The sequence below is a fragment of the Esox lucius genome, chromosome 17 (assembly GCF_011004845.1).
Source record: "Esox lucius isolate fEsoLuc1 chromosome 17, fEsoLuc1.pri, whole genome shotgun sequence".
In the NCBI taxonomy this organism is placed as follows: Eukaryota; Metazoa; Chordata; class Actinopteri; order Esociformes; family Esocidae; genus Esox; species Esox lucius.
The window spans coordinates 24,798,182-24,812,935 of record NC_047585.1 but is presented as its reverse complement, the minus strand read 5'-3'; the positions used below and the strand labels follow the sequence as shown (position 1 = coordinate 24,812,935).

The following is a 14,754-nucleotide window of genomic DNA, read 5'->3' as shown; positions in this document are numbered from 1 at the left end:
CACAGCTGCTAAGGTCACTGAGATAAAATCCTAAACATAACCCCAATTGAACATATCACACTAAACCTAACAGCAAAGCATTTGTTCCTAGTGGGGTCTATAAAAAATAAAATAATAATTGTATTATACAGCATGGCAATCCAAGTATCCAGTACTACAGATATCTCTAAAGAAATAACTTAACGGTATTCAACAATAAAACATAAAACCAATAGCTGTGGTCAAAAGGACAGGAACTAGTTATAAAATGTGTAGAGATCTTTTATAATTTTAATTGTGTAACTATTTGAAAAACTAGGTATCTGATGTATGTAAACCTCCAGAGTATTACATGACTTGTATGTAAACCTCCAGAGTATTATATGACTTGTATGTAAACCTCCAGAGTATTACATGACTTGTATGTAAACCTCCAGAGTATTACATGACTTGTATGTAAACCTCCAGAGTATTACATGACTTGTATGTAAACCTCCAGAGTGTTACATGACTTGTATGTAAACCTCCAGAGTATTACATGACTTGTATGTAAACCTCCAGAGTGTTACATGACTTGTATGTAAACCTCCAGAGTATTACATGACTTGTATGTAAACCTCCAGAGTATTACATGACTTGTATGTAAACCTCCAGATTGTTACATGACTTGTATGTAAACCTCCAGAGTATTACATGACTTGTATGTAAACCTCCAGAGTATTACATGACTTGTATGTAAACCTCCAGAGTATTACATGACTTGTATGTAAACCTCCAGATTGTTACATGACTTGTATGTAAACCTCCAGAGTATTACATGACTTGTATGTTCAGAGGTGTTACTTGTATTTGGGATAGATATATGTATGTTCCGTGTGCTGTTTGCACTGGGTGAAGACAAGTGCGCTTCATTTGTATAGAAAATCCGATCCTATTATTGGCTGTAATATCTATTGACTTCAGCAAAGACCCCGTCCCTGGGTTACACATAAGGGACCCCACAGTCCCTGCCAGGCCCAATATCCACTAAAGCCTGTGGCCTCTAAGGGAATAACAGCTGCGTATAAAACATTGTATTTTGTCTGCTGCTATCTGTGATCATCTTGTTTTGTCTGTTCCCTGTTTTTTTCTGTTTGTTTTTAATGACTGTACCTAAACTGCATGTGTAAACATCTACAGGCAGGGCTCAGCTGTAAAAGAGACCTTGGTCTCAGTCTGAGTTCCTTGTTGAAATAAAGGTACAATAAAAAGTTATCTATAGCGCATTAAAATCTGTAACGCATACATTCAGTTTAATTCAATTCATCTGGATAAGGAATTCCTTCTCAGACTTAAAAAACCCCGGCAAAAATAGAAGAGGAGAGAAGGAAACCAGGACGAGGAGAAGGCAACCAGGATGAGGAGAAGGAAACCAGGACGAGGAGAAGTGAGGGACAGGGAAGGAGGCGCACTCGGCCCTGGTTCAAAACGCTGTGTATAAGTCAGCCCTTCACCTCTGGTTGATCTACGTCCCTGACTGACTGATGTGACTGACTGACCGCTGCTGCTGGGTACTTTATAACAGGCTCGGCTCCGTACCAGTCTCACCTCTTTGGCTGCCTGTTTCCCAGCCTGCTGCTGCTGAGTCAGAAGCTGGAGATGAAGCTGCTCCTGCTGCTTCTTATAGTACTCCTGTAGCTGGGGAGAGAGGGGGAGGACGGGATAGAGAGAGAGAGAGAGAGAGAGAGAGGAACAGAGCGAGAGGGAGAGACGGGGGAGGGAAACAAAGTCAACAAAATGTCAATGTTCAAAAAAACCTGAGAAAGAAAACCAAAGCCATGGCAGCAATTATGCAATGTGTGTGTGTGTGTGTGTTTGCTTCTCTCTCTCTCTTGTGCATCTCCTTGAAGGTCGAGTGTCTTTGTTGTGCCCCTGAACAAAACAAACTTAATCGACAAACTTCCAGAAAAACAACTAGAACACTGTGTCACTTTGGTGGGACTTCACTCTGTTTCCACAGCAGCTAAAGCAGGTGCTTCAATACAGTGTGTACTATTCTATACTACTGATATGAATGACCACCAAGTTATTTCACTGAACCCTATCCCATAACGTAACAACCCTGAAATGAAGGCCTAAACATTTAGTTTAAATTCATACATACGTATTGTTTGTTTAAAAAAATGCCTGCCTCGGATGCGACTAAAGCCTCCTAAGTGAAGCACGTGACATGCAGTCGATAAATCACATGAAGGGAGGCTGGGATGGAGCCGGGGGGGGGGGCACTGTAAACACATGCACATGCGCAGATGTGTACAGACACACCTTTGGAAATAAAGGCTGCTGGTGAGTTAAAAGGGAGATTGAGGGCTGCGTTAAGCAGGACCCAACAGGAGTCTTTTGTCCCTCCGGGGGAGACGCTTCTGAAGCCACGGAGAACAGAGTTGGTTCATTTCCCCTGAAACACCTGGACAGAGATGGGCATGTGTGTGTGAGTGCGTGCGAGTGTGTACCAGGCCACTCTGGGTGTAGTGAGGTTTGTGACGTCCCATAAATCTTTGAGCCCTAAAGGATCTGGCATGTAAAAGGCTTGGCCATAGCGCCCAGAGACAGACATGAGACAGACCCGCTGTTATTTATGGGCTGCCTGACTTATTACCAAGGTAACTGCATAAGCAGAGGCGTGTGTGTGTGTGTGTGTGTCTATGCGTGTTGGGGAGAAGTGACAGAGGTTGTGCACTTGTGTACCGTCTTTATAACAGCACGTATGTTAACATGCAACTTAGTGATGGTTGCAGGTGAAGTCATGGGGCTTCCGATCAGATGGCCCAGAACAGGTAGCCATACTAACCCACATCACAGTCATCACATCTGTGTTACTTACTGTCATTACATTTTGGTTTGAACTGACCTGCTGTCTCCACAACAAGGGACTGTGGGTGAGTGTGTGTGTGAGTGTGTGGGTTTCCTTTGACTCATTCTATTTCTCTTCTTTTCCCTCCTCCTTCTCTTTTCACTTCATAGGCGGAGTTAATCTGTTCTCTACGCGTCACTGGGTGTCATCCCTCCACTCTCACACACTCTCCCTCACCCACACTCTCACACACACTCCCTCACCCACACTCGCACACACACAGCCCACACTCGCACACACACACGCACCCACACTCGCACACACACAGCCCACACTCAAACACACACACACACACGCCAGGCAGGAGAGTTGTGGGAATAATTAAGTGATAATTAAGGTCTTTTTAATGATTTGATTCAGTGGCTGTGCAGCATTAAGAGAGCCAGCATATTACGGTGACCTTGACTAGACTAACGCACCAAAAAAAGGAACTAGATCAGCTGTGCTGTAATTAAAGGTTAGAGGAAACTTAAAGGTTAACACACACACACACACACAACGCAAATCTCAATGGGCATATAAAACACAATGCTCCAATGACTGATGGGGTCTCTGACTGTGTGTATGTTATGCATGTATGTGTGTGTTTTGTGTGTCTGTGTGTGTCTGGTAAAAGTGTCTGCTTTGCAGAGAAACTAGTTGCCAAGCCGTGGAGTGGTTAATGAAGTGGGACAGCCATGTTAAGCTATTGAAAGCAGAAGTCAAATGTCCTGAGTGTGGGTCTGAGTGTGTGTGAGCCCACACAGAGGCGTTGTACACCCAGAGCCACTCTTCTGTTGGGGTGACGACGGCTGGATCAGCCCTTCTTAATGTTCCCATTATCATCCATGTTGACAGACGTTCCTACTGCCCTTTACTGCTGGGTGGTACCAGATTTACATGGGAACTAAAGTCGCTGCAAGGACAATCGGGCAAAAGTGTGGTTAAGGTTAGGGTTAGAATTAGAGATTAGGGTCAGATGTTAGGTTTAGGGTCGAGGTCGGGGATATGGTTATGGTTGTCAACTGTGGGTTGTCACAACAAGTATAGCATTATCAATGTGTGTGTATGTGTGCGTGTGGAGTTTTATCTCTGTCATCTGTATGTGTGTATTTTTGTAAGTGTGTATGTGGACTCATTTCCATAGGTGCGTGAGGCGAGGTCAGTGGTCATGTTTGGTGCTCGCCATGGTGGCGCTGTGTTACACATTTGACAGTTATATTGTGAGAGTATGTGTGTGTGTGCTGTATATGTGATTGTATATGATGCGCGTGTTGATGCGTTAAATATTTGATGGAGTTGTGATGTTGCCCGCCAGGTATCAGCGGTTGCTGTGTCGACCAGCAGAACAAACACGCGACTGTCTCCAAAACACACCCCGATCACACCTTCTTCACACACGCCCCTCATCAATCAACAACAGCAACAATCACTGCAATAGGCCCAGAGACAGCTAACAGACGCTCTCTTCACATTCACATTTTCTCAAACTAGCAGACGCTCTTCGCCATGGCAGCTTAAGCTAGCTCCCTTTGGCCGCAAGGTGTGTGTGTGGCTGAGTATATGTGTGTGTGTGTTTCCCTGCTAACATAACTGCTTGTGAGCGTTTGGCGAAGCTCAATGACAGGAAGGTTCTCAAGAACCACACAGGGTAAGACGAGTGGGGAATATCTCGTTCACGTCTTTGTGTGTGTGTGTGTGTTGGCGTGTGTATGGGTGCGTGTGTTACACTGTCGAAGCGCTCACTAACGTTGTAAGAGGATACCCTGATAAGCAGTGTGTGTCAGCACCTCTGAACACAGGCACATCCAGACATGCAGACCTGGGACGGAGCCTGGGGGTTCATCTGTTACCTGCTGAAGCATGAGGGCCTGCTGTTGTTGTAGTAGAGCCTGTAGCTGGGGGGGGGACAGGATCTGTTGCATCTGTTGCGGAGTAATCATCTGGGGGGTCATCATCGCCATGGACACCGGCACCTACAGTGGGACCACCACAGAGAGGATTACATACAGTCTGTCAGAAACACACACACATCGTTGACAAACTGCCGGCAGTACAAGAAACCTGTTAGTTTGTGAATTCAGAGGGAGATAAAACCTAGCAATGTAATCCCCTCTGGTATATAAAGTCTTATGTGCTTCTATAAACAGATGCTGATGATTCTCTATCCACACAATCAGCTCTTTTGAGAGCACAAAGGAACAACAAACAGTCAGATTAGATGTTATCAGGAGGCACATCTGGCAAAATGATGCATCACGCTAGCAAATGATTACCATCAACACACACACATTTTGCAATGAGCAGTGATACATTGGGATATCAGATATGACACAAGCCTAATCTGATCACAAACACACTGTAAAAGCATAGAGATAAACTAAATGAGAATAACACGCATACAACTAACAGAGCGTTGATGCTACATCTTCTGGTCAGCAGCTAACTAAAAGACTAACCACATGTCTACTGAACCCACATACATCCATCTTTCCACTGAACCAACAAACATCTGCCTGACCACATCCACCTATTTACTGAACCCACAAACATCCACCTGTCTACTGAACCCCCAAACATCCACCTGTCTACTGAACCCACATACATCCACCTTTCCACTGAACCAACAAACATCTGCCAGACCACATCCACCTATTTACTGAACCCACAAACATCCACCTGTCTACTGAACCCCCAAACATCCACCTGTCTACTGAACCCACAAACATCCCCCATCTACTGAACCCACAAACATCCACCTGTCTACTGAACCCACAAACATCCACCTATCTACTGAACCCACAAACATCCACCTGTCAACTGAACCCACAAACATCCACCTGTCTACTGAACCCACAAACATCCACCTGTCAACTGAACCCACAAACATCCCCCGTCTACTGAACCCACAAACATCCACCTGTCTACTGAACCCACAAACATCCACCTGTCCACTGAACCCACAAACATCCACCTGTCTACTGAACCCATAAACATCCACCTGTCTACTGAACCCACAAACATCCCCCATCTACTGAACCCACAAACATCCACCTGTCAACTGAACCCACAAACATCCCCCATCTACTGAACCCACAAACATCCACCTGTCTACTGAACCCACAAACATCCACCTGTCTACTGAACCCACAAACATCCACCTGTCTACTGAACCCACAAACATCCACTGTCTACTGAACCCACAAACATCCACCTGTCCACTGAACCCACAAACATCCACCTGTCTACTGAACCCACAAACATCCACCTGTCTACTGAACCCACAAACATCCACCTGTCTACTGAGCCTTAAAACAAGCATGCAACACACACATTCACCTGATGATTAAGAGCGTCTCTCCTCAGTAAGTGAATTTGTCTCAACCACTCTAGAGTTCACAGCCATGGCACAGGCAGCCCACGGAGAGAAAGAGGAGGGAGGGAGAGATAGAAGGAGGAGCGGGAGGGAGCGTCGGAGGGTCGGAGGGGCCAAAGACAGAGTCAGACAAAAACAGACAGAAAGGGAGAGAATGGAGCAGACAGATCAGAAGGGGAAAGATAAAGCCATGTTGTTGTTTAGTCTGATGGCGGATGAGCAACAGGTGAGTTCTCCTCCGCTTGAAGGAGTAATGAGGAGAGATAGAGAAGGAGAGACAGGGAGGATTACCTCTCCCTTTATAGCCAATAGCAGACGGCTCAGAAAAAAGAATACTTTGTGCTTAATACAAATAAGAGATGGCTACTTCAACTGAGATACACAACCCTGAGTTAGAAACTCCTGTTCAGTATATGAACATTCATCTCAAATTCCCCCACGGAACTCAGACTCTCCTGGCTTTCTATTCCTCTCTGTCTCATTGTGATATTGCTGTTTGCAGCGCTGCATGGGTCCGCTTCTCTGAGCACTCTATTTATTCCCTGCCTGAGGGACGGCAGGGGAGAGAGGGAGAGAGGGAGGGAGGGAGGGAGATAAACGGAGAGAGGGAGGAAGAGAGAGGGAGATAAACGGAGAGAGGGAGAGAGGGAGATAAACGGAGAGAGGGAGAGAGGGAAAGCTGTCAGTGGTAAATTAAATCTGTAAAGGGCTGATTTGACTTTGTAAACAAGATTGGCCATAAATACTAACACCCTGTACCCTCCCCCTCCTCCCCCTCCTCCTCCCCCTCCTCCTGCTCTCTCCCCTGTGTTATCAGCTACAGCCTGTGTGTGACAGGCCCTGTCCAATCCCTTATTGTAAGCTGCCGTATCGTGATCAAACAAGTCATCCATATCCCAACACAGTCAGTCATCATAGAGGTGGGGGCCCTGGGGTGGGGGCCCTGGGGTGGGGGCCCTGGGTGCGGGGGGTGGAGGGGTGGCTGGGTGGGGGGGGTCTAAGGTGGAAAGGGAACAACGTTAGACAGTTGCAACAAGGGTCTGTCTGTCCCCCTTTGTTTCCCTCCGTCTGTCAGTCTCTTTGTCTGTGTACCTCTTTCCGTCTGTCATTCTGTGTGTGACCCTCTGTCCCTCTATCTGTCTCTCCCACTGTCTGTCTGTTTCTCTGTCTGTCCATCCGTCTGTCCCTCTTTCCGTCTGTCTTTCCCTCTGTCTGTCTGTTTCTCTGTCTGTCTGTCTGTCTGTCCGTCCATCTGTCTGTCTGTCTGCAGGGAGACCGTTACCGATCACTTGACAGTCCTATAACCACCCAGTAATATAAGGATACTGACGGTCATCTAGACTGGACACCAGGGGGTGAGTGGCAGCGTGATGGGGGAGGGCAGTTTGGTTGGATGAGGCAGGTGAGGTGGCGTGGGTGAGGAGAGGGTGAGGGAGGGGTGATGAATGCTCGAGCCTGTGCCACAGCCGCCAGGCTGGCTCATCACTCTCAGAGGGAAAATGAAAACCTGTCATTAATTGCTCTTGTGGATCCCATTCTCTTCTTCTGCCACACATACACTCACACATGCAGTCACACACACTCACATGCACGCAGGCGCACACTCACGCGCACTCACACACACACACACTCACACACACACACACACACACACACACACACACACACACACACAAACTCACATGTACTCACGCACTCACGTTCCCCCGCGCTGACAACCCATACATTCTATTTTATACACATGCTCATTGACATTTTCAAGTTGCAGGCGTAATAATTACAGGAGTTATAGCACCTTTCTCTCTGTTGGCGGATGCACTGATGGCAGGCCAGAATGTGTGTGTGTGTTTGTGTGTGTGTGACAGGGGCTGAATGCTGAGTTGTTAAGGTTTGACGCCATTAATTGCCCCTATAATCTAATATCACAAAGCGTTGTGATTACGGAGACTCGGGGTATGGCGGCTACACCTCCCCACTGCCTCCCAGCGCCGCGGAGAAAACAAAAGAGGCGCCATTAGCGGTTTGACGGGCCCTAACAAAAGACGCTCACAATGTGGAATTATATTTTCATTCGGCTTTGTCTCTCTTCGTGAATGATTTCTCCTCTTTCATTGCCCCGTGAATAGAGAGAGTGAAAAGCCACGCGATTTGAAGCCATTTATTAAATGCATTTAATTTTTTTCGGTCTTCTCTCTTGTTCTTTTTTTTTTTTTTTTTTTTTTGCTGTTGCATGTTAATTTAAAAGAGAGAGATGTGAGGTAGATTAGTAGGAGCGGAGGTGGGGAAGGGGGAGAGGGAGGTGGAATGAGACAGCTTACACATCCACACTCCACTCTAAAACCAAGACAAAGACACACACTTTCCTTTTCAGGGAGACGGAACAGGGAGCAGAAGCGGGGACGTGGAGGACAGAGAGAAAGAAGTTACACACTGGAGGAATCATGGCGGACGCAGAGACAGAAACACAAAGGACGCTGGCGCGGCCTAAAGCCCGGTGGCTTCTGCGTGTGCGTCAGGCCCGCGTCAAACACCGATGTCTGGGACGCCTGACAGGGGTCAACCTCGGTCACAGGGAGAGACACAAAGAATGAAGGGAGGAGAGGAGGAGGAGAGGAGGAGGAGAGGAGGAGGAGAGGAGGAGACAGTCCCAGCTCTGAGGTAATTAGTGAGGTTGTTTGAAGAGAGAGTTTAACTGATTAACAAAGGATGTGAGGCGGCGAGGGACAGAGAGAGAGAAAGAGAGAGATGGAAAGAGAAAGAGGAAAATGCCTGACTTCCCAGAGGGATGGAGAGAGGGAGATGTATCATGCATTTCAATGAGCCTCGATCTCTCAGCACCGCTCCCTTGATGAGCAGTAGTTCCAGACAGGAGAGTGGAGCTGTTTTCCATGTCTCATGGACGGAGCAGCCCTCGTGCACCAGCCACTAACCCCACCGGCCACATGCAGCCAGGGTGCACCGTTTCTGGAAGTAAAGCTGCCTCTCAGATCTCCTGTAGGATGATAACACCACCGTATGGCTGAAGACAGAGCTTTGGATGGGCTTGACAAGAACACTCAAAGGGTGTGTTGGGGGGGGGGGGTTCTCTGCAAAGGCCAGCCTTGCTGTAATGAGCTGTGCAATAAATGAACTTATTTAAACACACACGCAGAGAGCGCATTTAAATGAAGGAACAGTGTGCATTCTCCAGAGGATCCTCTGCCAACTCATATTAATGACCAATTATCACACGGAGAACTGCAGTACACCTACAGCACACACACACACACACACACACACACGCGCACGCATATTGTTTTGTAGCCGGTAACATTCATGCTAAATGTTTAAATGATGATGTCGTTCCAAAGTGGTAAGACAGGAAGGTAGTTTCTGAGGCCCTATGAACGGACTGACACAGCCATACAGGGGAATCCTATGCGAGCGTGCGTGTGCACATGCATTTAGTCTTAGTACATGATGGCCTGAGTAGTGTTGTGTGGGAGGGAGAAAGGACCCTATAATAACAATATAAACAGCCTCTCCATCTAAATGATCTATCCTGCCTGACGTTCTGTGGGGATTCACCCCAAAACACGACAGACCTCCCCTTCTCTCCTCCCCTTCTCTCCTCCCCTTCTCTCCTCTCCTCTCTTCCTCCCCTCTCTCCTCCCTGTCTTGCGTTAGGACCCAACCCCATGCTGTTTATCCCTGTCACTAAGAATTACCCTCCTCGCCCCGCCAGGGACCACTGACACACACACACACTCCAACACACTCCTACACACTCCAACACACTCCAACACACTCCAACACACTCCTACACACTCCAACACACTCATAAACACTCCAACAAACTCCTACACACTCCTACACACTCCAACACACTCCTACATACTCCTACACACTCCTACACACCCCAACACACTCCAACACACTCCTACACACTCCAACACACTCCTACACACATGCACTGACAGACAGACAGACATTAGTTATTGTTCCTCTATTTCCTTTATCATCCTGTTAAACGCTGTCATTCCCTAATTTCTCACCCCATCGACATGCAGCCCTGTAGCTCTCCTTTTCTCTCACTCCGTGTTTCACTCTCAACATCTCTTTTGGTAACTCCATTGCTCCCTGTTAATTGGAGTTCTAAGTTGATAGAGGAGGTAGCACTCCTATGTTGGAGGACTCAGGAGGAAGAGGTCCTACAGTTAGTCCAGAAAAAATTGGTCACTGACACAAGTTTTGTTATTTTGGCTGTTTGCCAAAATATGTAAGTTACGGTTAAGTAATGAATATGGGCTTAATGTGCAGTCTCTCAGCTTTAATTAGTGGGTATTCACATCCCAAATAGAGGAGGGGTTAAGGAATTTCAGCTCTTTAATATGTAGCCACCTCTTTTTCAAGGGACCAAAAGTAATTGGAAAATTTACTCAAAAGCTGTTTCATGGGCAGGTGTGAGCTAGCCCTTTGTTATTTCTTCATCAGTTAAGCAGGTAAAAGGTCTGGAGTTGATTCCAGGTGTGGAATTCACATTTGGAAGCTGTTGTTGTGAACCCACAACATACGGTCAAAGGAGTTCTTAATCCAAGTGAAACAGGCCATCCTTAGACTGCAAAAAAAAAAAAATCCACCAGAGAGATAGCAGGAACATTAGAAGTGGACAAATCAATAGTTTGGTACATTCTGATAAAAAAGAATGCACTGGTGAGCTCTGCAACACAAAAAGGCCTGGACGTCCACAGAAGACAACAGTGGTGGATGATTGTAGGATCCTTTCCATGGTAGAGAAAAACCACTTCACAACATCCAGCCAAGTGAAGAACACTCTCCAGCAGGTAGGCATATCATTATCAAAGTCTACCATAAAGAGAAGACTTCACAAGAGCAAATACTGAGGATTCACTATAAGATGCAAACAATTCATAAGCCTCAAGAATAGAAAGGCCAGATTTTGCCAAAAAACATCTAAAACAGCCAGCCCAGTTCTGGAACAGCATTCTTTGGACAGATGAAACTAAGATCAACCTGTACCAGAATGATGGGAAGAAATGTATGGAGAAGGCTTGGAACCACTCATAATCTGAAGCATACCACATCATCTGTAAAATACGGTGGAGGCAGTGTGATGGCATGGGCATGCATGGTTTCCAATGCCACTGGGTCACTAGTGTTTATTGCTAATGTGACAGAAGACAGAAGCAGCTGGATGAATTCTGAAGCGTATAGGGATATATTGTCTCCTCTGATTTCAGCGAAGTTGATTGGTTGGCGCTTCACTTTAAAGATGGACAATGACCCAAAACATACTGTGAAAGCAAACCATGAGTTTTCTAAGGCAAAGAAGTGGAATATTCTGCAATGGCCAAGTCAATCACCTGATCTCAACCCGATTGAGCATGCATTTCACTTGCTGAAGACAAAACCTAAGGCAGAAAGACCCACGAACAAACAACAACTGAAGACAGCTGCAGCAAAGGCATGACAAAGCATCACAAAGGAGGAAACCCAGTGTTTAGTGATGTCCATGTCTTCCAGACTTCAAGCAGTCACTGCCTGCAAAGGATTCTCGACAAAGATTTTTTTGTCGAGAATGTATATAAAATAGTAGCAAATCCTAAACGTTTCATACTTTTGTTCAACCTCTTGAATTAAAGCTGGAAGTCTGCACTTCAATTGCATCTCTGTTGTTTCATTTTAAATCCTTTTTGGTGGCATACAGAGCCAAAATCATGAAAGTTGTGTCAGTGTCCAAATATTTCCGGACCTAACTGTATGTGGGAAGATAAAGGAAGTTAATGTCCTATGATGAAGGATATAGGAAGCAGAGATCCTATGTTGGAGGACAAAGATGGTAGAGCTCCTATGTTGGAGGCTTGAGAAGGTAGAGGTCCTACTTTGGAGGTTTGAGGAGATGGAGGTCCCATGTTGGAGGACTGAGCAGATGGAGGTCCCATGTTGGAGGATTGAAGAGATGGAGGCCCCATGTTGGAGGATTGAGGTGGAATAGGTCCTACATTGGAGGACTGAGGAGGTATAGGTCCCATGTTGGAGAATTGAGGAGATGGAGGTCCCATGTTGAAGGACTGAGGAGGTATAAGTCCTATGTTGGAGGATTGAGGAGGTATAAGTCCTATGTTGGAGGATTGAGGAGGTATAAGTCCTATGTTGGAGGATTGAGGAGGTATAAGTCCTATGTTGGAGGATTGAGGAGGTATAAGTCCTATGCTGGGGGATTGAGGAGGAAAGACCCTATGTTAAAGGGCAGAAGAGATATAGATCCTATGTTGGAGGGCAGAGTTAACTTCAGCCTTATTAGTTTTTATACTTCATTAACAAACAGAGAGTGCAACAGAGAAGGAGAGTGGGGGAAAGGGAACAGAGAATGGGGCAGAGTAGACATAAATATCTCTATTGTCTGAAACACTACCTCCTCCCCACTGCCCCTCACTATAATCTCTACCAGACCAGGGGCCACATTTCTCAGGGGGACGTGATGAGCGAAACCAGGTGCGGAGGGCAGGGGGGGATGTTGAGTCATGATGATAGACAGGTGTCGTTGAACTCCGTCCGCCTCATACCGGGTACTGATTGAACTATACAATTTACAACTGTCTGTTCATATCAACCTATTTGTCATCCATATTGAGATGGCATCATTGAATCTAAAATCCTGCTTGTTTCCAACCATTGCTTCATATTTTTTTATTATAAGCAGTTGTTGAGTAAGCTTTCTTGGGAATTAAAGATAACAATATAAATGGGAAGTGTGCAGCACTATCCAGATGAATAGATTTGTCTATTCAGACAAAACAAGTGGGACGTTCTTTCATTTAAAGAATGCAACATGCACATTTGCACGTTTTATAAAACATTCTACTGTTACATACCGATAAAGCTCACAATTTAGAACAAAAGTACAGGGCAGCCTGAGTCTGGCGTAGTTGGGACAGAAGATGTTTGGGGGTGGGGGTCTGAGCTAACAGGGCAGGGATTATCTGAGGGGTCTGGGGATCTGGTTGGAGGGCAGAGGTGATCTGTCACGGTGTACTGAGGCTTGTCCAGCCCGGTGTCCACTATCACTATCGCAGGACGCACACACACGCACACATACACACAAACACACACGTCCCTGACAGGGGCCAGACAAATGGAAAAACTCTTCTGGAGTGGACGGCCTGAGACCTACAAGTTCAAATGGAAAATCCTCCTACTTCTCTCCCTCTATCTAACGCCCCAGTGCCTCACAATAAAAATGACAACACATTTCCAGTGTCACACAACAGAGGGAACGACACACACACTTCGGGCACTTGAGAGGGAAGTGTAAGAGGCCGTTATTGACCGGCCTTCATTACTGATTTCTCTCATGTTTCAAATCACAAAATAGAGTTTCACACTCCACTAGCCAGACCCAAACCCTCCCCCTTCACCCCTTCCCCCCCTCATCCAGCCCCTTCATCCTGCCCTCCCCTTCCTCATCCAGCCCCTTCATCCTGCCTTCCCCCCAGCCCCGGACCCTAACCCCCCCATCCTCTTTCACACACTGTCAGAACACCATGTAACCCTGGTAGCCCCCCCCCCCCTCTATCAAATAAAAGAAGAAAAACTGCCAACTAAGCACTTCCATTGAGTGAACAAAATAAGTGCTTTGGGAAAACACTTCGGGAAAGAAGCATTGCATCTGCACTGTTGAGGTCTAAGCTTGGTTCGCTGGGCTAGCTGACTTGGCTCACACAGCTAGTCTTGGCTAAATATGAATCAGTGTAACTAGCCAAACGAGGAAATGTGGCAAGTAAGTTAAGAGAAATAGTCCCACTGCTTATCCAACCAGGAAGTCGCCACGACTCCGTTGTTACATTGATGGAAGCCAATACAAAACCATTTTAGGAAAGCCTGACCTATAAGTCTGTTTCAGGGTCAGACTAGAGCTAATGGCCTTTAACCTCTATATCGTGACACATTAAAGTAGTGTTCAATCTGTTGTGACAGACGGTCGGAAAATACTTTTCCCAAGTGTTAGTTCTGACCTCCATTCACAAAACATGCTAAAGTTATCTAAAGTCAATACTGAATAAGCAATGTGATGTGAACATAGGGTTTTTCCATCAGCTGGTTGATCTGTAACGAGGCCACAGGGGCCCCTCCCCTCAGGGGGCCCTCCCCCAGGTCTGTCCTCTCTCTGAGTGGCTGTGCCAGGCCCGCTGCAGTGACACAGACAAGACAGTGGGGGGGGGGGGGGGGGGGGGGCGAAAGCTAATTAGCATTTCAGTAATGAGTCTTTTCATTTTTTTTCTAATTAAACAAGCTCCTTAATAATACATGAAAGCAGGACACTCCACGCTATTCAATTACACACACGTATATATGGGCTGATGCCAAATGTACATGTGCCAACACCACCAACAGTGTGGCTGTGCCAAGTGCCACAAAAGGGTGTGTATGTGTGCCAAGTGTGGGTGGCACAGACTCATTGTTATGCGCACGTGGAAGGTCAGACGTACGTGTTAAGCTGAGCTGTGTAATCACCCCCACGGCACAT

At 46.4% G+C, this 14,754-nt stretch overlaps 1 protein-coding gene across 16 annotated transcripts in view; it reads right to left on the bottom strand.

The window, feature by feature from the left end:
* Window positions 1–14,754, bottom strand: part of foxp4 (forkhead box P4) — a 126,433-nt gene that overhangs the window by 35,035 nt on the left and 76,644 nt on the right. For 7 of the 16 annotated variants that reach the window (XM_029113803.2, XM_029113805.2, XM_029113812.2 and 4 more), the window contains exons 4-5: window positions 4,705–4,827; window positions 1,567–1,656 (exon numbers count right to left, since the gene is read on the bottom strand). In XM_029113803.2, coding sequence (XP_028969636.1) covers window positions 1,567–1,656; window positions 4,705–4,827 — 213 coding nt within the window. Of the gene's footprint in view, window positions 1–1,557; window positions 1,657–4,704; window positions 4,828–14,754 lie in introns of all 16 variants that reach the window. The other 9 variants (XM_029113800.2, XM_029113804.2, XM_029113806.2 and 6 more) reach the window with 3 other exon arrangements.